The sequence below is a fragment of the Coenobita brevimanus genome, chromosome 56 (genome assembly GCF_032717465.1).
Source record: "Coenobita brevimanus isolate Jiangsu-jjx chromosome 56, ASM3271746v2, whole genome shotgun sequence".
Lineage (NCBI taxonomy): Eukaryota > Metazoa > Arthropoda > Malacostraca > Decapoda > Coenobitidae > Coenobita > Coenobita brevimanus.
The window spans coordinates 37,165,652-37,188,227 of NC_137009.1; the positions used below are offsets into that span (position 1 = coordinate 37,165,652).

Here is a 22,576-nt window from a genome sequence, read left to right on the forward strand (position 1 = left end):
ACCTAACCTATCGTAGCCTTGGGGTCAGTGTTGTTGCACATAATTACTCTACAGGCAAACTCCGGTTTAATGATGCAATTGGTTAAGTAAAAACCCATTGCTAGGCGATGTATCGTAAATTGGGGACAATTTAACTTGTAAAGTACAGTATAGGGATGCATTTTTGAGCCTTGGGTTTAAGGGTTTATCCCCTAACCAAGTCCTAAACTCACCCAAATGAGTCCCCCAAAAAGTGTAAAGGCAATCTAAATGGCCTAACAGCTGTTAAAGAAGGGACCTTACCATCTTTCTCATGATATAAGTTTAGAGACATTAAAGTGGTTAATCTGAGGTGGCAGGACAGAGCAATACGTTTACAACCCTAATCCTGTAGTTCTTTTTCACTAACATGACCCAGATTTTTCTCCTTTTTCCACTTTATTTCCAGGAGCTCAGTGGCAGTTTGACACACTGCTATGGCTGTACATCCTTCCCATAACACTACTTTGTGACTAGTATGATATTCTAAAGTTACCGTACTCTCTTGTTACTGTTCAGAATTCATGATGGAGAGATGGCAGTTTTAGGCCAAGTTAGAGTGAAAGGGATATAATTAGTTATGGTAATCTGTTTATCCACCTATCTCTGTGTTTATCTCTGTTTATATCTGTATGTTTCTCCGTATCTGTTTATATATATTGTGTGTTCTCCATCTGTCTGTGCTGATTCATTTGTACAATATTTTTATCTGTCTGTATGTTTCTTTTTTCTTTTTTTTTTATATCCTTTGTTTTTCCTTCCTCCATTACTTGTCTCTAAAAAAAAAAAAAAAAAGCACTAATCCTAGAGGGAGTAGCCACAGCCAAATCACCTCCATGTCACCCTGTCCTCCACCATCACGCTTTCCTTCCCCCAGGTCACACTACCCTCATTCACATACCACCATTGTGTATATTTACCAGGAAGGAGGAGTATTAGGGAGGTATGGGGCTGCTGACGGACCCAGGTACGGAACGCAGTCAGTTGCCGGCACTGTTGGAGCGGCACCACCGACCGCTGTGTGTGGCACTGTACCTCACCGGCCTTGTGTGGTTCCTGGCACTGGCACATAACTCACTCAACCATGGTACGGATTATTACAGTTTCTTGGTACACAGTCGTGGCGCACTACTCTGAAGTTGTCATTATCTTACCCTGGCAACCTACCTGTCGACTGTGCTTCTTATTTCATGTGCAGTTTGATACGTGTGTGATTCATGTATAATATGTTCGTGTGTAATAATATTCGTGTATGATAATATGATTCTTGTGTAATATGATACAAAATCACATGCACTATTGACAGGTAAGTTGCCAGGATACGATAATGACAACCTCAGAGTCGTGCACCGCAACTATAGTACCTCTTTAAGGTGGCCTGATTGAGGTTGTTTGATTATGTTAAAAATATCATGGTTGCATAACAGTTTAGGTCATTGGTGCTAGCCAGTTAAATCAAATCATATTCAACCTAACCAAAACAAGCAACCTGACCTAACCTAACCTAACCTAACTTAACTTTATTCCCAGGGACATACTTCTCAGAGAATGCCCTGTTGCCTGGTCTGGTGGAGGGAGACTTTCATGGTGACTCCAATGCCCTGCGCTACCTGGAGGTGAGGCAGGGGAAAGTGAGGTGGGAGGGATATATGGAGGTGGGGCAGGGAGGGGTAGGTGAAGGGGAGACAAAGGAGAATTTCAAATGAGGCAGAGAGGGGGTGTTTAGTTACTGGTATATAAAATTGTGTGGCAGCAGGAAGCTCATACTAAAAAGGACATCACCTGGACTCCAGGGATTAATCATGTCATCCTTTGGCCAGTAGGGGGATGGGGTAGCCTGGATGTAAGGTGTATTGTGAAAGTACTGTAATTACATAAGGAGTAGCTTTTCAACAGAGCTAGATTAAGAGTTGTAGAGACCCTGGGGCACAGCTTCTTGTGGAGACCCGCAATAGGCCGAGCACCTAAGATGTGAGGCAAAAGGCTCTTTGGAAAGTTCAGGTGTTTGAGTCCATGGCTTTGCCCTGTCCACAAATGAATATAGTATTGGGATGAGTCTGGAGTCTTTTAGGACAGGTATTCACTCTGTCTCATGGGGACCTCTTTAAACTGACATTGGAGGCTGGGGGTCAGGGGTTGTGTGTGCATATGGTAGCCTAATTGGTTCTTTCCATTTCAGAGGGTAATAGATTTTGTTGAAATAGTTTTGAGAAAGGTTTTCGTCTGCCTTTGTGGATGTTTCCATTATGCTTTACTGTAAGTTAATATACAGTAGCCATGTTTTAATAGTGTATTGTAGTGCCTGTTCTCTATAGGCTGTGGGAAATTGGGTCAGGATAATGATGATGATAATGTTCCCTTTTTGTTGTGGAGGAGCATCAGTAAGCATTGTATGGGTAGGGGTTAATTGTATGTGTTTACCTGTTACAGAGCCTGAAGATTGAGGGGGAGAGACACCCATCGGGCATGCCATACGCTTGGCTGGTGGGACAGTTCACTCAGCTCGGCCTGGACACATACACCCACAACTTCACCCTGCACTATCCCATGGGCAAGCAGAATGTAAGGGACGGGAGTTTAGAAGTGACCATTCCTGACATCATTGTCGTCATCATCATCACTGACACCTTTCTCCCTCCTTGGAACCCATGGACAGGGGATGACAGTGACAGAAGTGCCTCCCAGCTGCTTTATCCTCACACACCTTTCTCACTTTCTCAGACACTCCTCTTCCTCTTCTCACTTTTTCTTCAATGTACTGTACCACTTTCTTCCACACCACATAAAGTCATTCTCTGCCCTCTGTATCATTTTCACACACTTTCTTGGGCCTCCGATCTATATATTTGCGCCCATGTTCATGAACAGAGTTAAATTCAGCTCTCTCTCATAACTCAAATTTGCTTTTGTAGAAGGTCAGATTTGTTTTTGTAGAAGGAATGAAGAGGTAGAAGAAGCAGTGAACTTGAAGGTACCAGTGTTGTGATGGGAGGGGTAGATTAAAATTATTTGAGCATGTGGAGAGGGTGGAAGATAACAGTTGGGTATGGAGGGTGAGAGGTATGAACACTGAGGGTAGAGTTGCTAGAGGTAGACTGAAAGAGACTTGGGATGAGGTTATACAGTGTTATCTCGGGAATAAAGGACTGAAGGCGGCTAAAGATCAAACAGTGTGGAGAGCTGCTATTTGGTGATCAGGGCCAACATATTCAAGCATGATGGGGCCTTTATAAATGAAACAGAGCATTCTGGAACCATGAAGATTCTGTGCTCTCATTGTCCTTCATATAAAAGCAAATCCGAGTTTCCAGAACGTGGTAATTTTCTCTTATAATCAAGGTTTGTTATTCAGTTTTAGGGGAAAGACAAGTACTCACGGCTTCACCCCACACTATTCCATGAGCAGGTAGAACAGATTTGGCTTGTAGAAGGTCCGAGTTTTGCCAGAATTGTTGTGTTCTCGTTGCAAGTACACTTTTTTTCTGTTTCTAGATCTTTGAAATAGTCATAGTGGAGTTTGGGTTGCAGTGCTGGCAGAGACAATGAGTATGAAGGTGATAACAGTGGGGATGATGATGATGATGATTATGATGCAGTTTAATGCCATGCAGTTCCCACTGTAGGGGATAAGGGAGTGTCGCTTTTTAGAAATCTGTTTTGAAATGTCTTGCTCTGTAACGTGGTGCCCATTCTGGTGTCAGTGGCTCTTGGATGGGACTGAACATGCATCCCTTCAGTCTACAGTGTGTACTTAAACCCACTTTACCACAGCAGATCAAGATGAACATGAGGATTATAATGATGGTGATTATAGTGGCAGTAGATTATAGATGGATTGCTACCGTCAACCCTGGGAATTACTACCATGAGAATGAAATGTGGCTAAAGGTTGGTAACTACCCACACAATCATAACTCTTAGGGAGGGAACATTCAGCCCCAAGCATAGTTACTTAGTGATCTATCTTTTGAGTAACTGTATATAGAATCGAAATCCAAACAGGGGACTGTTATGTTGTAACAAATCTTATAACATCCATCCATCATCCATCAACCATCATCCAGTTCTACGTTGCTGCATGAGAAGCGTAGAAGCCTGGGGCTAGGCAATTTGGTCCTGACATTTAAGATGAGAGGGACCAGCCTCACTCATCCCTGAGTGGCATTACATGAGCAGTAACCCCAACCACCCCTTGGATATAAACCTTCACTGGCTCAATCCGATTGGAGTGCTGTAATTACCCACTAAACCACCAGGTGCCATAATTTGGTTATATGGTTACCACCCAGCATAGTAAATGGTTTTCTGGTGTACAGGAAACCATTAGGCTTGTCCCTCAGTGTAGAGTCACCCATAGGCAGAAGGAAGAGGAAAGAATGAAAGAACGAAAGACAAAAGAGGGAGTGTAAAGACACCCGTAGGCAGAAGGACGAGGAAAGAATGAAGTAAAGAAAGACAGAAGAGGAAGGCACATCTCAAATTTCTTTTTTCCCTACAGTTTCCAGACATGCTTGGGAGGTGATTATTGTAGTTAGTCCTGGTACATGGTTTACTTTCCAGTCCATACAAAACATCAGCTGTTTTATGGCCAACCCCAATAAGGGGATTCCCTAAGATAAAGCATGGCGTCATCTTTATATATGTATGTATAATGGTGGCTTTGATGGTGATAGCATTGTTAACAGCATTGCAGTGTTTCATCCCATCTCAACAACCCCCTGTGCCTCTGTGCAGATGTTCAGCGGCCAGAATGTTTACGGCATCCTGCGGGCCGGTCGAAGCAGCAGCACGGAGGCCATAGTGGTGTCCGCCCCATACCGCCCCCCATCCTCCCTCATACAGACCACCGCGCCGGCCATCGCACTCATGCTTGCAATGGCACAGTTCTTCTCAAGTTAGTATTTTTGTATTCATCCTCATAACAATGCAGTAAATCCTTATTGTAAGTCAGGGATGTTTCAAGTACAGCAGACCCTTGTTAAATGAAGAAACAGTATGCCATGAATTGCTTACATGAAGAAAAATTTAGGACCTTTGATATACAATAGAATTTTCACTTATGGAATGATTATGATCCTGTACAAAACCTCACCAGTCGATATATATGATTGCTATTTTTGCTTGCATGAAGTGCTGTGAAGTGAAATAACTGTCAGTTTAGGTGAGTTGGAAGCTTATTTTTACTTATTTTGGGTGGTGAGCAGCAGTTGAAGTGAAATAACAGCCCGTTTTGGTTAGTTGGAAACTTGATTTTGGGGTTTGTTGCATGGATCACCCTTGGCCAAAAATGTATCCCCATTGAATCCGTGTTATAATTACCTCAGTATACAATAAATTGTTGTTCACCGGATTTTTTTTTTTCAAACATCCTCATTGTTAAATGAGGGTCTGCCATGTATTCTAGTGTGCAGCATGCATTATAAGTCAGGGATGAGTTTTATATTGATACTGCAGTGAATTTACTTTAACATGATAAAGATTCCTAACCCCTTTCAGATCAGCTGAAAGCCAAGTTTAATTAGATTGGAGAGTTGATTTAACTAGTAACCAAGGAGACTCATTCCTACCTTTTAACCAAGGCTCATTAATTTCATGCAACCATGATTTAATAGTACTGTAGTAGTAGTGTTAGGGTAAGTCTGGTCTGCCTTGGTGAGAGACCTATCAACCACAGGCAAGCAACTGCCCCTGGAGGGCCATCTTGTGCAGTGTACCAATGTTTCCTTATGATGGACAGCATCTCACCACTGTGAGGTGTGGGGAAGAGTGTGAAAGTTTGGTTTCTGAATGGTTGCCACATTTGTGTCTCCACCCAGTTAACAGGGGCACCATAATAGGTTCCACATCACCCTCGTTTCGTTTTGTTTTATTTATTAAGACCCCAACATGCCTGCATGTGTCATCCAAGGTCACTTAATGGTGGCTGACCATGCTGCTGATCTCTGGCAGCCTCCCTAATCAGTTCCTTATTCCTGAGGTCACACACTGTGACCTAGTCCTAGGTCTTCTTCGGTCTGCCTCGCACCCTGCCCCCAGCTTTCACACTTCTCACCCTCTCCATTCCATCCGTCAATCTTATCCTTGGTCTCTCTCTTCTCCTCCGAGCATCCTTACTTCATTTTATTTTTGGCACCCCTCAGAGCAAGTGTACTGGGCCAAGGACATAATCTTCTTAGTGACGGAGCATGAACAGCTTGGAGCAGAGGCGTGGCTGGGAGCATACCACCACGGTGCTGCCACTGCCGGCCCTCTCAACCACGGTGGACTGCAGGGACGGGCTGGGGCCATACAGGTGCGGGTGGAGGCAATAGTTCGCCTAATATTTCACTAATTCTACTTTTTGCTGTACCTCTGTTGGTTAATATTGCTAAGCTGAGAGAAGCTTGGTATGTTTGTTGATAGGTGATGGTCCTTTATATGCTGTGTGTAGGAGAAAGTGTTAGACATACCCCAGATGAGATTTACAGAACCAGTTTTATGGAAAAGTTTATACAGTAATAATTTGCAACACATCAGTGATATATTATGAGGACATACAGGCAGTCCGGATATCCAAACAACCAATATCCAAATTTTCGTTTCTCTGAATTGCCCCCCCTCCCTTTTTTTTTTTTTTTTAGCTAGAACCCCTGTGTCTCAGTTCTACTTATTCAAATTCCCAATACAAAAAGTACCTCTACAAAAGATTTTTTAAAAACTATACATACTGCTCGACACAAAGAAATGCATAGCCAACAGCCAGGAAAGTATGCCTGTACTGTATTTTTATTTTTTAATCTAACCCTTTAACTGATTCATTATTCCTGTGTGTCTGGGAATAACCCTCTGTGATCTCTTGACATAACCCCACATACAATAATCAAGGTGTTGTGGAGTGCTTTCTGAATTGTGTTGTGGGTGTTGTGCTTCTGTGTGTAAATTATGAATATGTACTTAGGGGTTACTTAAGTGGGGGAAAGTGAGGGGGAGGCCAAGGATGAGATGGAAGGATGGAGTGGAGAGGTATATGAGAGAGGGGAGTGTGAGCTGGGGGCAGGGCAATGAAATGGCGGGGGACAGGGCGACATGGAGGTGATTGGTTTGTGGCCACCCCTTACGAGATTAGGGCATCTGGCAGTAGATAGATAGATAGGTTACTAAACTCACACATAACCTTATACAATATGGCCATAAGACATAACCCTATTTAATGTAGGTGTTATTTACTTACCTGATTTCTGTTGCAGGTATTGTGCTTCTGTGTGAAATTTTTAAAGGATATTTATGTGGGAGGGAATGATTTACAGCCATATAAGGAACGTGTGTGGCCATGTGACCTAACCCCATATAACCCATACGTTTTATTGAGTGTTATCCAACTGTATTGCACGTATTATGTTGCTGGAAGTGCATAACAAGTATAACTGGATACATACTTTGGCTGGGTTGACTCAGGTTACACAAGAGTACACCTCCAAGGCTTGACGTAACCCAATATAATCCATGTTATTATCTTTTCAGTATCCACAAAATCACCATCAAACTAACTAACTTAACCAACACTAACCCCTGTGGATAATGGGGGTTGGCTGTACTGAATGTCATTGTAGTGAAGGAGTTAATAATACAACTGAACTCTCCCTGCAGGCTGCCATCAACCTTGAGATTCACAGTGCAAGGGTGACCCACCTGGACGTAAAAGTGGAGGGATTAAACGGTCAGCTACCAAACCTAGACCTGGTCAACCTCATACATAGACTGTGCCAGCGTGAAAATGTGCCTCATACCTTCAAGAATAGGGTTGGTACATGATATTACAGTACTCCTAATATTGCAGTAAGCTCCAGCATTGTGGTGTGGATGTGGGTGTGATAGGAAGCATTAAGAGAAACACAATGAGGTGGTTCGGCCATGTGGAGAGGATGGAGAGTGAGAGACTGACAAGGAGAGTGTATGTGAGTGAAGTGGAGGGGGTAAGAGGGAGGGGGAGGCCGAGGATGGGATGGAGGGATGGAGTGTAGAGGTATATGAGAGAGGGGGGTGTGAGTTGGGAGCAGGGCAATGAAATGGCGGGGGACACAGGGCGACATGGAGGTGATTTGTCTGCGGCCACCCTTTGCAGGATTAAGACGTCTGGCAATAGATAGATAGATAGAAGCTCCAGATGATTTGATTCAGCTTGGGGGAGACTTTTCAAACTGTAGGGGTTAGATGCAGCCTTCATTAATCCATTCAGTATGAGAAATTTTTCCTGAATTGAATGAAGTCATCTAGAGGTAGCAAGATTAAGCTGCAAGAACTCATCATCATATTAAAAGGGTAAGATGACTAAATGAGGGGGAAGAGTGTGTTTTTTCAGTTCAGTGATGTATTTTTAACTCAGACAGCCACCAGATGATTTTAGTTCACAGTTATGTTCAACCCTAGTACTGCAGGGTTTGAGTAGGGCTATATTTTAATGACTCCAGTTTGTAAAGTCTTTCCAAAAGTAACTAAAAACCATCCAAAGACAAGAAGAAATATAAGGTACGTCATCAGATTCAAAAGGTTAGCAAGTTTGTCATTCATCAGGCTTATCATGTGGTACTAAAATTTTACCATTTACTTGCATACCAGTTCAGTTTTCACTATTTAGAAAGTATACACAGGGTTATATACAATCAGCAACCAAAGAAAGGGCAGCAAAACAAACAGAGATATCGGTTTGGGCCGGTGTTTGGTGCCTTGCTCAGGGTTGTGTTTACTCCCTGTGGAAATTTCAGTTTTGCTTTACTTGTCTGCCTGAAAGGGGTTTCACTGTAATATAGCTTTTTTCACTGGTAAATCACATGTAGCCAAGGGTGAACTAAGGTAATTAATACCATTAGTCTGGGAATAGATTTCATTTTATGTTTCCTGCATCATGTGATTTTGATTGAGCCACTGCTGCTGTTTTTTACTTTCAGATTATTTTTATATTTAGTCACTACGGTGGAGAGAATGGATAGCAATAGAGTGGTGAAAAAGGTATATCTGAGCAAATTTGAAGGAGGGAGGAGGAGAGGTAGGCCAAGGAGAAGGTGGAGAGATATGGTGGATGAATGTGTGAGGAAGAGATGTTTGGAGGTCGGTGAGGCTAGGGAACTGACAGGAGATTGAGCTGGCTGGATGAATTTTGCGAAGAGAAGTGCATGATCAGGGATTTTTGGCACCCCTTTTTAACGTGGCAGCCTCTGGATTAACTCTGTCGGATACGATATGTGAAGCTACAGAACGTGGTGAATGTTTTTGGCGTATCTGATGGAGCCAGGATTCCGGGGGCTTGAATGATGAGTGAATGGAAGCGTGGCCCATTGGATTGGGCAAATTTGGGCTGTCTGGACTTTGCTGCTCCTCACCCTGCCCTAGGGTGGGAAAGGAGGTCCAGATGATGATGATGATGATGGTGTCACAGCAGTCATTTTGTACCAATAGATGATTTTTATTTTTATTGTATTTATCATTCATATTTTTTTAATGCAAGGAAGCAAAGAGCACACAAGATTGTTCCCTCCAAAAAAAAACAAAAACAGGATAACAAAGGGCCAAAGTCAAGACCCGTTCATTTTGAGATGCCTGGACACACCTGCCTTTCCCCCCCCAGCTAATAATACCACTACTTCCGAACCCATTTTTTTTTTTTGCTAATAATACCACTACTTTGCAACCCAGAGTTTTTATTTATTTATTTATTTATTTTTTAACCAATAATACCTCTTCTTCCCAACCCAGGGGGACCATCCGCGGCCAGAGTCGTTCAGCGGGTGGGTTCATCAGCTCAAAACCCTCCTCTCCATGGTCACGGCACAGGCAACAGGGGTACCAACGGGCAACCATGGATTATTTCACAGGTACGGTGATTTTGTGTATAAGCCAGGATTCCGGGAGCTTGAATGGGGAGTGAGTGGACGTTTGGCTCATTCATTTGGACTTGATGACATGGTATCTCATGTTATCAAGCTTTTACTAGCTCTCTGGACCATGCCTTGCCTTACCTAGGGATGGGAAAGGAGGTTTGGATTATGATGATGATGATGATGCTGACAGTGACAGTCATGTGTTGATGTTGATGATGGTGATGGTGGTGATGGTGATGATGAATGCAGGGGACAAGCATTTTAATTTTTCTTGCTGCTGATGCTAGACAGTTTTATTCAACTTATTAAAACCTCAAGTGTTGAAGGGGTTTATTAAAGTTGTCTGTAACCCCTCCAGTTCAAAATATCTCTCCTAAGCTGAATGATATTGTGATAAGTGAAAATATAGAATATGAAACCTCATGGCACTAAACCTTTATTGATCCATGAGGAGTGTATAGGCCTAGGGCTAGATTACTTACTCCAGATATTTAAGGTGAGAATGATTAGACTTTTTTTACTCCAGCTTGGCTTAAAATTGCCATCTCTCCATCATGAATGCTGAGTTGTAAGAATAGATTACCATTAGAAAATGATGCAGGTCTCAGATAATTGCTGTGGATAGGATGTACTGTAGAGCTGCACTGTTGTCATTTTCTGCCATAGAACTAAGTGAAATAAGCTGCAAAAGTATAAAAATCTGGGCCAGCTTAGAGTACAGAGAGTGTAGCTTCTCACTCCTGAGTGGCACATGGGCAATAAATTGCAACTACCGCTTGGATACCTCTTGTATTTTATTCATGCTACAGTAAGATGATTTTATAGAGTTGCAAGAGGCAGACCGACAAAGGCCTGGGACAGAGTCATACAGTGTGACCTCAGGGGTATGGGAGTGAATATAGAGGCTGCTAGAGATTGAACAGCATGCAGAGCTGCCATTAGGTGACCAAGGCCAATGATTGCAAGCATGTTGGACCGTTTATAAATGAAACAAATTAGGTGGTTTTATTCAGTTTTGGAATTACCTGTGGCACTGGAGATTTACAGGCATTTCTCAATATTATTAGGGATATTTTCCAGAGTATTACAGTTGTTGCCATGCAGTTGGTTTTGTAAATGGGAATAATAGACTGATCAGCTTTGTAGGCAGCAGTCAAATATTTACAGTCAATTTTCTCCAATGTACTGTGTCTTTAAACCAGTGGAGTGCACAATTATAGGTTTATTTTCATTTGACAAAGATCACTGGCCCATTTCTGCTCAATATACTGTCAGGCGTCATCAGATTGGAGGATAAATTTAACTAGTAACCAAGGAGGCTCATTCCTGCCTCATAACATGGAATTTCTCACATCCATGACTTAGTACTTAAGTTGTGAAGGTGTTCCAGTTCCCTCAGACAAAGGCAAACCAGCTATACCTGCCCCAAGACCCTACCCACTCGGCAAATGATGACCAATGATGATCCTTATTGAAGTTTTTTGTCTGTGCAGTGATGGATATAGATGCAAGGTAGATGATAGTGAAGGATTAATTTTTCAAACATCATTTAGGCTTGATAGTGTTTATATGATTGTGTTTTAGGTGTAATGTCAGCAAACGACACCATCAGATGACAGTGAAGTGTTATGAGGAGAACAGTGATAATGATGGTAATAATGATCTTAACCTCATCAGTCTGGTATTGTATTTTTCATTCAATTCTGACAACCTCGGGGAGATTTTATTCAGCTGTGGAAGGACCTACAACAGTGAGTTAATTTAATCTGTGTTATAATCCTCACAGTTCAGTATCTCTCCAAAATGATCTGTAAATAGCAAGAACAGACAGAGAAGGGCATCATCAAATTGAATGGATTAATGATGAATATAACCCTTTTCCCTATAGTATGGGATAGTAAGCAAGAGAGAGAGAGAGAGAGAGAGAGAACAATCCTAATGCTTGGTATAGTTCTCTCTTTTACAGGTGTCTCTTACAGGTATGGAGAAAAGGTAAATGTTGGTGTTGATGGTGATGAAGGTACCATCTATCTATCTGTCTATCTATCTATTTATCTATCAAGGTATCAGTTGTCAGATGCCTTAATCCTGTAAGGGGCGGGACAAAAAAAATGGCCTCCATGTTGTACTGTCCTCTGCCATGTACTGCCCTTCCTTCAGCTCACACCCCATTCTCTCTTACATGTCTCCATTCCATTCCTCCATCTCCTCCATGGTCTCTCTCTCCTGCTCTCTCTCCCTCTGCCTCATCATTTCTCCACTCTGTCCCTCTATTTCATCCATGGTCTCCCTCTCCTCTCTCTGTCTGTCTCTGTCTCTCTCTCTCTCTCATCCTTGGTCGTCCTTTCCTCTCCTCTCCTTCTGCCATATCATGTACACTCTTCAAGTTAGTCTGTCATTTTCCATCCTCCCCACATGGCCAAACTATCTGAGTATTTTGCTGAAAACTTTTTGCCACATCCACATCAACATCACAGTTCTCCTTTACTTCCTCATTTGTCTGTCTGTCTTTCTGCTGTCTTTCTGTGTAACTCCACACGCTGTACTCAAACAACTCATTTCCACTGATCCACAGAAAGTGCTAACAACCCTAATCCCTTCTGTAACACTCTCACAGATATGGGATAGCGAGTGTAACGGTGGAGGGCGGGGATTGGCCTAGAGGGAGGAAGGTGGGACTGCAGCACATGGGGCGGGTCCTGGAGGGGGTGTGTCGCTCCCTGAACAACCTACTCGAGCGATTCCACCAGTCGTTCTTCTTCTACCTCCTTCCTGCCACCAGTAGATACATTTCCATAGGTAAAATTCTGTTTATCTTGTACTGTATTAGTGTACCCTATCTTTCTGTAACTTTCTGTCTAATGGTGAAGTTGTGTTTGGCTGTCTGTTTGTATCTTTAGCTTGTATCTGTGTATCTTTCTGTAACTTTCTGTTTAATGGTAAAGGTGTGTTTGGCTCTCTGTTTGTATCTCTAGCTTGTATCCCTCTACTGTATCTTTCTGTAACTTTCTGTCTAATGGTAAAGGTGTCTTTGGCTGTCTGTTTGTATCTCTAGCTTGTATTTCTGTGTCTCTCTGTAACTCTCTGCCAGGTTTTAATGCCACAACTGTTCAGTCCTTCTCTCCTGCTGCCATGTCCTTCCCATCACCGGTAGATACATCATCATTAATACGGTTTGGTTTTGCAGTACAGGCCAACCTTGCTATATTGTCGAAATATGATTGACTTCATTCACGCAAATAAATACATCTCCATTGATTAACTCCTATTTATTTGTTTATGTGGTTTTAGGTGTAACAATAGATTAACCCTTGAATATTATCATAGTCACAGAGAAGTACAATGGAATGAATGTTGTGCCGGTACACTGTCTGTTTCTGCCACTGGGCTTTGTAAAATAAGCCACAAAAGGATAAAAATCTTGGCCAAGTTAAGGCAAAAGGACTATGTCAAAACACATCAGTGATAATGAGGACTAAGTTATTTATATTGATCACCTGCAGGAGTGTACATGCCGCCCTTTGCCCTGCTTGCTGGGGGTCTGCTGGTGAAGGCTCTCGCTCTCTGGTACTCCACAAGCTGCGCCGCTGACCAACAAGCCTGCGACACCACTGACGATGCTGAGAAGGTCAGTGCTGGGGAATTACGTACATTTTCATTGCTTTTTTTTTTTCTAATAATAATAATAATAGTGAAGTCATGTATATTAAAGTGTTTTATTCCTTGATTCAGAAAGTTTAGTTCAGTGAGGATAGTATGCATTTTAGTTGATAACCAGAATGTGCATCCATTTTAGCTCCTTTCTACTGGGGGGGGGGGAGTCATTTTATTGAGATGAAAATGATTGCTAGTGAAGAATTGAGAGGAACAGTGGGACATGAAAATATTAGTGTTGTGTTGAAGTGTTGTGATGAGGAGGGGTTGATGGTGATGGTTTGGGCATGTGGAGGAGGACAACTGAGTGGGGAAGCTGAGAGGTGTGATTATTGAGGGTAGAGTTGCAAGAGGCAGACCGAACAAGACTTGGAACGCAGTCATAGCGTGTGTGACCTCAGGGATATGGAACTGAATAGAGAGGTTGCCAGAGATCAAGCAGCATTGAGAGCAACCATGAGGTGACAAAAGGGAAATGCATGTGACGTTGTTGAAGCCTTTATAAATGAATGAAACTAATGAATTAATGATTCTACATTTTTGTCACTGCCCTCAACATTCATTCTCACTATACATATTTTTTTTCCCACCGTGCATTGCTTTTCACAAACTTCACTTTTTGGTCTGTTTTGTTTATGTTTCTTCCACAATGCCTGTTTCAGCTTACTATGGAGAACATTTAAATTTGATTCGAATAGCACAGGTGCCACAGCTAACCACATCACAAACGTCCCTTCCTCAGCTATTGCAAGATCATGACCCTTTTCACAGTACTGAAGTTTTGGTGAGCCTTCTTGGTTTTTGAGATTAAAGATGCATTTGCCTGACACTTAAACATCTTGAAGTGATGAGGGAAGTACGTAATGTTCCACGCATGCCTTCATTGTGTGAGAGTATAAGTGGGCATTTACAAGCATTTTTTCCAGTAGGAGAGAATGGAGAGTGAGAGACTGAGGAGAGGAGTGTATGTGAGTGAGGTGGAGGGGTAGAGAGGGAAGGGGAGGCCAAGGGTGAGATGGAGGGATGAAGTGGAGAGGTATATGAGAGAGGGAGGTGTGAACTGGGAGCAGGGCAGTGAAGTGGCGGGGGACAGGGCAACATGGAGGCGATTTGTTTGTAGCCACCCCTTACAGGATTAAGGTATCTGGCAATAGATAGATAGATAGATAGTATAGTGAAGTTTGCCTGTGTACTGTATAGCCTCATTTCTACCCCCATCCGCAGGTAAACTACAGCGTCCTGGGTAGTGTGCCGTTGGTGGTGGCGCTACATGTGTGCAGTGGGGTTGTGGCGGCCAGTCCAGTCACCCTCTCCCGTTTGGCTCCAGGTCTGCTCGGACTCTCACCAGAGGATGGCGTGTTTTATGGCCTTGTAGCAACGGCGTTCACTTTCCTCTTCTTGCCGTGCTTCCTCACCAGGTTGGTTATTATTTCATGTGTATCAGTGCGGTAGTAGTTGTAGTACTGTAGTACTTTCTCTATACTCATTTCAAAGCCAAAGGTGGCTGTTGTGTATACATACGCAACGACTTATCTTGCTCTCGTGTTCCTGAACTTGATTCTTCTGAATTCTCCACACTCTGGCTTCGGCTTTCCTGTCATTCTCTGACTAAATATATCTGTGCTGTTTACTTATCCCCTAATTCTACTGACTATCAAAAATTCTTCGACTATCTTACTTCTACGATGGAACACATTCTGTCCATTTCTCCTTTCTCTGAAATCTCCATTCTTGGAGATTTCAATGTTCACCACCACCTTTGACTCTCCTCTCCTTTCACGGATCCACCTGGTGAACAAGCCTACATCTTTTCTATCCTTAATGACCTAGAGCAGCTTGTACAGCACCCTACCTGTATCCCTGACCGCCTTGGAGAGAGCTCCAACATACTTGACCTCTTCCTCACAACTAATCCTTCTGCTTACTCTGTTAATCTTTTCTCTCCGTTGGGCTCCTCCGATCACAACCTTATTACCTTAACCTGTCCTATCACTCCGGTACGGCCTGTGGACCCTCCAGGGAAACGTCGTCTGTGGCATTTTGGAGCCGCAGACTGGGAGGCCCTCAGGCAGTACTTCTTTGATTTTCCCTGGAATGATTATTGCTTCCATGGCCGTGAGCCATCTGAGTGTGCCTTGCGCATTACGGAGGTTATTCTCTCGGGCATGGAAGCATACATTCCTTTCTCATATCCTTTGACTAACGCAAGAAAGCCTTGGTTTAATCACGCTTGTTGTAATGCTGTCCGCAACAAGGAGAAGGCCTACAAAAGGTACCGGAGCCAACCCACCCCTGAATCATATAATCTTTACGTTTCTGCCCGGAATCGTGCTAAGTCTGTTCTTCGCTCTACAAAAAATAATTTCATCCATACTAAATGCTCTCAACTCTCCAACTCGAATTCTTCCCGCTCCTTCTGGCACCTTGCCAAAAATCTTTCTAACAACTTTACCTCGTCATCCTTCCCTCCTCTTTTCTACTCTGATGGTTCTGTAGCTATTTCTTCTACTGATAAAGCAGATCTCTTCGTACAGACTTTCTCCTCCAATTCCACCTTAGACAATTCCGGTGCTGTTCCTCCATCACTTCCCCCCTCTGACTTCCTCATGGCTGACATTAAAATTTCTTCAGTTGATGTATTTTCTGCCATCACTGGCCTCAGTACTAACAAGGCATATGGGTCTGATGGGGTCCCTCCTGTTGTTCTCAAAAACTGTGCTTCTGTGCTTACACCCTGCCTAGGCAAACTATTTCGCCTTTGTCTGTCAACTTGTACCTTTCCTTCTTGCTGGAAGTTTGCTCTCATTCAGCCAGTCCCAAAGAAGGGTGACCACTCCCAACCCTCTAACTATCGTCCAATTGCTTTAACGTCCTGTATTTCAAAAGTTTTCGAGTCAATTCTTAATAGAAAAATTTTAAGGCATCTTTCCTATCACAACCTTCTTTCCGATCGTCAGTATGGGTTCCGTCAGGGACGCTCCACTGGCGATCTTCTCACCTACCTTTCAGACTCCTGGTCATCCTCCTTTCGGGACTTTGGCGAAAGCTTTGCCATTGCACTTGACATCTCAAAGGCTTTCGATCGAGTCTGGCATAAATCTTTAATTTCCAAACTGCCCTCCTACGGTTTCTATCCTTCTATCCGTGCCTTCATCGCTAGCTTCCTTTCTGGTCGTTCTATAGCCGCTGTTGTAGACGGCCATCGTTCTTCTCCTAGATCTATCAACGGTGGTGTTCCTCAGGGCTCTGTCCTATCACCAACTCTCTTCCTTTTATTCATCAATGATCTTCTAAGCTGTACATCTAACCCTATCCACTCATACGCTGATGACTCCACCCTTCACCTTTCCATTCGGTTCCCGCAACGCCCATCTCAACAGTTACTTCAAGAAACAAGGGATGAGGCTATGGCACACCTAATGTCTGACTTGGCTCATATCTCTGACTGGGGTAAAAATAATATGGTTGTCTTTAATGCATCTAAGACTCAGTTCTTACACCTATCAACCCGACAAAATCTTCCACAGGTATACCCACTAATGTTTAATAATATTCAGCTTAATCCTGCATCATCCTTGAACATGCTTGGGGTTTCATTTACTCGGGACTTATCTTGGAAAGATCATATTACATCTCTTGTAAAATCTGCTTCCAAGAGATTGGGTGTGCTAAGCCGACTCTGGTCCTTCTTTACCCCTGCACAATTGTTGACTCTATACAGGGTCTTTTTCCGCCCCAGTGTGGAGTACAACTCTCATGTGTGGGGAGGCTCCCCACATACAGCTCTTCTTAATAGGGTGGAGTCAAAGGCATTTCGTCTCATTAACTCTCCTCCTCTTACTGACTCCTTCAACCTCTGTCTCTTCGCCGCACTGTTGCATCTTTATCTCTTTTCTATCGCTACTTTAATGGTCACTGCTCCTCTGAACTGTCTGCTTGCATTCCTCCACCTCTACGACGGGCGCGTAGCACCCGTCTGGCAGCAAACTCTCATCCCTTTTCTGTCCAACTCTCTAATGCAAGAGTTAACCGTTACTCCCAGTCTTTCATTTATGCAACAGGTCAGCTCTGGAACTGTCTCCCTCTGTCTATATTTCCTGCTGCCTATGATCTCCAGTCTTTCAAACGTAGTGTGTCCAGGCATCTCAAAATGATCGGATCTTGAATTTGGCTCTCTATTGTATTTTGTTTTTCTCTTGGAGGGAACTGTTACTGCAGGCTCATGGCCTTTGGTTCCTTCTTTCTCGCATAAAAAAAAAAAAAAAAAAAAAAGTTACTAGTAGTGGTGGTAGTATAGTGGTAGTAAGTAGTGGTAGTATATTGCTTTCATGATTACTGTATTATAATAAATATTATTATTATTATTATTATTATTATTATTACACTGAAAGCAGTGATGAGAAATAGGGAGGTGAGTATGGAAGTTAAGAAGTCACTGCATGATGGTATTGTGATCCCTACCCTGACGTATGGAAGCGAGGCGTGGACCTTGCAAGAGGGGAACAAGTCAAGAGTGAGAGCAGTGGAAATGAGTTACTTGAGAGGAGCATGTGGAGTGACGTGGAGGGACAGGTTGACGAATGAAGAAGTGAAGGAACGTTGTGGGGTAGATGTGGATGTGGTTGAGAAGATTAGGAGAAATACACTGAGGTGGTTTGGACATGTGGAGAGAATGGAGAATGAAAGACTGACTAAGAGGGTGTATGTAGGTGAGGTGGAGGGAGGGAGAGGGAGAGGTAGACCGAGGATGAGGTGGAGGGATGGAGTTGAGAGGTATATGAGGGAGGGGGGGGTGAGTTGGGGGGAGGGTAGTCAAATGGTGGGTGACAGAGTGACTTGGAGGCGTTTTGTCTGCGGCCACCCTTTGCGGGATTAGGGCGTCGGGCTATAGATAGATAGATAGATTATTATTATCATCATTCTTTCATTCATTCATTCATCATCCAATCCTGCGTTGCCCCATGAGGAGCGTAGGAGCCTGGGGCTAGGCAAGTTGGTCCTGACATTTAAGATGAGAGTGACCGGGCTCACTGATCCCCGAGTGGCATTATGTGAGCAATAAGCCCCAACCATCCCTTGGATATAAACCTTCACCAGCTCAATCTGACTGGAGTGCCGTAATTACCCACTAATATTATTGGTATCATCATCATTATTATTATTTGTAACTTGAAGCCCATCTGGATGTGAACCCACTGGACCGCAGGAGACTGGCAGCTGTTTTTCTCACTGGGTTTGAAGAAATGAATGACAGAAGCTAGAAAATGGCCGAGACTACTGTAATGATGATGACGATGATGATGATAATTGAAGTGTTATTTATGATCAGACAAAGATCCCCAACCCCTTTTATCCAAATTGCTGGCCAGGTATAATCAGATTGAATGGTTATTTTGTCTATACCTTTTTTACCCTTGACTTTACCAGAATGGTGGTAGGTGGTGGTGATGATCATCCACTCACTTGAGGTGATGCTGCAGCACTTACTTCTTCCTCCCCCTTTCTCATTCTGTCTCTGTGTGTGCCTTCCTCTCTTCCTGTTTCTCCCTTTCCTTCTTGTCACTTTTTAGTACTCTTGTTTTCACTTCAGGCAGCTCTACACTGAGTGACAAGCCTAATGTTTTTCTCTAACTCAGGAAACCATTTACAACACTGGGTGGTAGCTATATAAGCACATTATGGGGTGAAGTAGAGCCTGCGGGGTGACCCTGTTAACTGGGTAGTGAGGCACAGGTGTGGCATCCACCCAGGAGAAAAACCTCCACACTGATCCTCGTGAATAGCTGTGGTGAAGTTGCGTCAGCAGTTAGGGAACATCAATTAATGTGACAGCCCTGAAGGGGCAGTTGCATTCCTGCAGTTGATGGATCTGCCCAGCCAGACAGACTGGAAGTAATCAGCAACAGCAACAACATGTTCTAACACTGCCATCTCTCATTCATGGATACTCAGTTGTAACAAGAGATTAGCACAAGAATGTGATGTTAATTATCAAGAAGTTCAGCGGAAAGGACTATTGGGTTATATGAGATAAGTTCAGTAGGATAAAAATCAGGTTAAGGCAAAAGGAATACAGCATAGCAACCAGGGAAACTCATTTAAACCTGGTAACGTAGTGTTCAAGTTGGAGTGCACAGTTCTGTCAGGTAGAAACAAAAATAGCCACAGTGTTCAAGTTATGGGAGTGGCACAGTTGTATCAGGTGAAAATAAACTAACTGTAGTGCTCTCTTTCTCCCCAGGTTCCAAGAGACGAGTAACAGGAGCTGGGAAGTTGCTAAGACAGTGGCTGTGTTGGAGCTGGGTGTGGTGGTGTTTGCCGGAGCTGTCTACAACTTCTCCCTCGCCCTCATCGTCACCCTTGCCTTCACCCCAGTCGCACTCATGGCCTCTCCAAGCACAACAAGGTGAGAATTATACGTCACGTGTTTGGATTTTGGTGTAGGAGTCTTGGTGAAATGTTCATGTATGCTTGGGTCATGGACAGATGCTTCTCATCCTCATAGTCACCCTCACATTCACCCCAGTCGCACTCATGGCATCTCCAAGCACATCAAGGTGACGATTATACGTCCAGTGTTTGAATTTTAATGTAGGAGTCTTGGTGTAATGTTCGTGTTTAGTTGAGTCATGTACAATGAGAGGCTAAAGTTTGATTTGATTCCACAGCGTTTATTTCACGCATAGAGCATGTCCATCACTTTCCTCCCTGATGCATCATATTAAAGATGAGAGTGATGATGAAAATAATGCTGATTGGGATAAAGATGGTGGTGATGATAGTGATGAATGATACTGAACTGGATAAAGATGATATCATGATGGTGATGATAATGATGCTGATTGGGATAAAGATGATGATGATGATGGTGATGATGATAATGATGATGATAGAAAATTACAATACCATGTAGTTGATGTACTTAGCAGTAGTAAGGCATTGAGAGGGTTCACTGCAACTTCTATTTGATTCCACATTCCAAGTTCAGCCTTTCCTCAACTCCAGACTACGCATCCTGGTTCATCTGCTTATTTTAACTATCACCACCTTTTTATTTATTTATTTATTTTTTTTTTTCCCCACTCAGAGTTATTCTTGAAGTCCCTCCCACTCTGTCTTTTTTTTTTTTTTTTTTTTTTTTTTTTTAAATCCAGAGTTCAGTTATTTCTGAAGTTCCTGTATTTCCCCCTTTTTTTTTTTTTTTTTTTTTCCCTTTTTATCACTGTTCGGTGATTCTTGAAGTTCCTACTACTGCTCCTGTCTTTTTTTTTTTTCCCCCCAGATTGTGGTGATTTGTGAAGTCCCTATTTTTCCTGTACTTTTTCATTTCTTTAAACAGTTTGGCAATTCCTGCAGCCCTACTACATTTTTTTTTTTTTTTCCTTTTTTCGCACCCAGAGCTCGGCGATTCTTGAAGTCCGCCCTGCTCCTCCTGGTTCACCCTCTTTCCCTGCTCATGATATTTGTTCTGGTGGACACGTGGACCAACTTCCCCGACATCCCGCCCCTCAAGCTGCTGATGAGGACCTACACAGCCAGCAAGAGGGCGCTCATGTACAGCGTGGCCGACAGTCTCATCTACTCCAATTGGGTGTTTGACGCGGCCATGCACTGCCTCCTGCCTGTGTGGCTTCTGCTCTGGTATATTGTGCATCATCCCAACCCATCAGGATAGTGTTCTAAAGGTAAATTATTTGTGTTGTAAAGTCACATGTAGAGTAGGTAGAGAGGTATCATTATTACATGTACCTTTTTTATTTTATTTGCTACTAAATCTACTTATTATGTGTTCCTTTTTTATTTTATTGTTTGGTACTAAATCCAATACAGAAAAAACTGGGTGAAAGGACTGAATAGAGAGGTTGCCAGGGATCTAGCGGCAAAGAGAGTTAGTTGCATTAGGTAACTATGGGTGACGGGTACAAACATATTACAACCTTTGTTAACAAAGTGAAGCAAAGTGGTCCTTCAGCACGGTGATTTGTTTTATTAGTTTATTTTTACTGCCCACAGATGATTTAAGTCAGCCTTTTTTTTTTTTTTTTTTTTTTTTTTTTTTTTTTGGGTTGATGTGTCTGACCATTTTTCGCCACATGGCTTGGTCCAGTGGTTCTGGCATTTTTTTTTGGGCAGGATGTCCTTCCTGATGCCAGCCCACCCCATTTATCTGGGTGGCTTTGGACCAGCACCCAGTTGGGTGGTCTTGTCCCCTCAGTGGCTGTGAGATGGCTTTAAGTCTGCTGCCACTAAGACAGTAGGCCCATCTCATATGGCCCCACTTTGTTGAAGCAGCATCCAAGCCTGCTCACCACTCCACAAGCGGGTGCTCCACCCCTGAAGAGCCACCATCACCCTTTCTGGCTGGGCCCGGGTCTTTGGAGACGTGGGGGATGAAGTGACCCAGCTAATCTCCACAACACCCTCCCCGTTTTGGTCGATTTTACTGTTGGACGCCATTCGTGATGAACATTCTTCCCTTTTATCTGGGATTTGGACTGGCATCAAGTTGGGATAGTTACCCCCCCCCATCAGGATTTAGCAGGGCCAGTGTATCATTGTGTAAATAATTTAATATAGTAAAGACATAAGTATTCCATTCAGTGTAATTGTACCCATGCTCTAAAATGCAGGTAGTTATAATACCTATTGGACTTGGTGTTAAAGGTTTTGGGGATGTGTCATTGGATTAACTTCAGTCTTCACCACCACTGAGCTATGTTTTTGCTTAAATTCTGGTCTGGCCTTTGCTGCCTTGCAGCAGTAATTTTTGCTTTTACTTGGGTTAACACTACTACAAGGTTAAGTAGCGTACAACTGACATTTATATGCTGACTGTGGTTGTAGAACATTTCATGAACTATTAAGAGGTAGCAGTATGAAGCACATGAGAGGATCATGTGATAGAAGAATACTGTTTGTCATTAAGGAGGAAGGAGAAATATGGAAGGCAAGGCAGTGCTGGCAGGGGATTGTCAGCAAACTTTTGCTCATGACTGTACATATCGCTGCTACAGTACTTTCATAAAAAAACTGGATTGTCTGAACTACCT

At 43.0% G+C, this 22,576-nt stretch overlaps 1 protein-coding gene across 1 annotated transcript; it reads left to right on the forward strand.

The window, feature by feature from the left end:
• Positions 1 to 956: 956 nt before the first annotated feature.
• GAA1 (glycosylphosphatidylinositol anchor attachment 1) lies at positions 957 to 21,381 on the forward strand. The gene is made up of 12 exons (XM_080273949.1): positions 957 to 1,105; positions 1,549 to 1,634; positions 2,449 to 2,580; positions 4,753 to 4,912; positions 6,159 to 6,310; positions 7,645 to 7,797; positions 9,748 to 9,866; positions 12,490 to 12,671; positions 13,376 to 13,500; positions 14,751 to 14,944; positions 19,768 to 19,932; positions 20,925 to 21,381. The coding sequence occupies exons 1-12, from the start codon at positions 964 to 966 to the stop codon at positions 21,199 to 21,201; spliced, it is 1,887 nt and encodes a 628-aa protein (XP_080130075.1). The 5' UTR covers positions 957 to 963; the 3' UTR covers positions 21,202 to 21,381.
• Positions 21,382 to 22,576: the final 1,195 nt, after the last annotated feature.

Coding starts and splice junctions, on each gene's coding strand:
- GAA1 (XM_080273949.1), top strand. CDS start 964: ATGGGGCTGCTGACGGACCCAGGTACGGAACGCAGTCAGTTGCCGGCA. Junction 12,672..13,375: donor CAGTAGATACATTTCCATAG/GTAAAATTCTGT, acceptor GATCACCTGCAG/GAGTGTACATGCCGCCCTTT. Junction 19,933..20,924: donor GCCTCTCCAAGCACAACAAG/GTGAGAATTATA, acceptor TTTCGCACCCAG/AGCTCGGCGATTCTTGAAGT.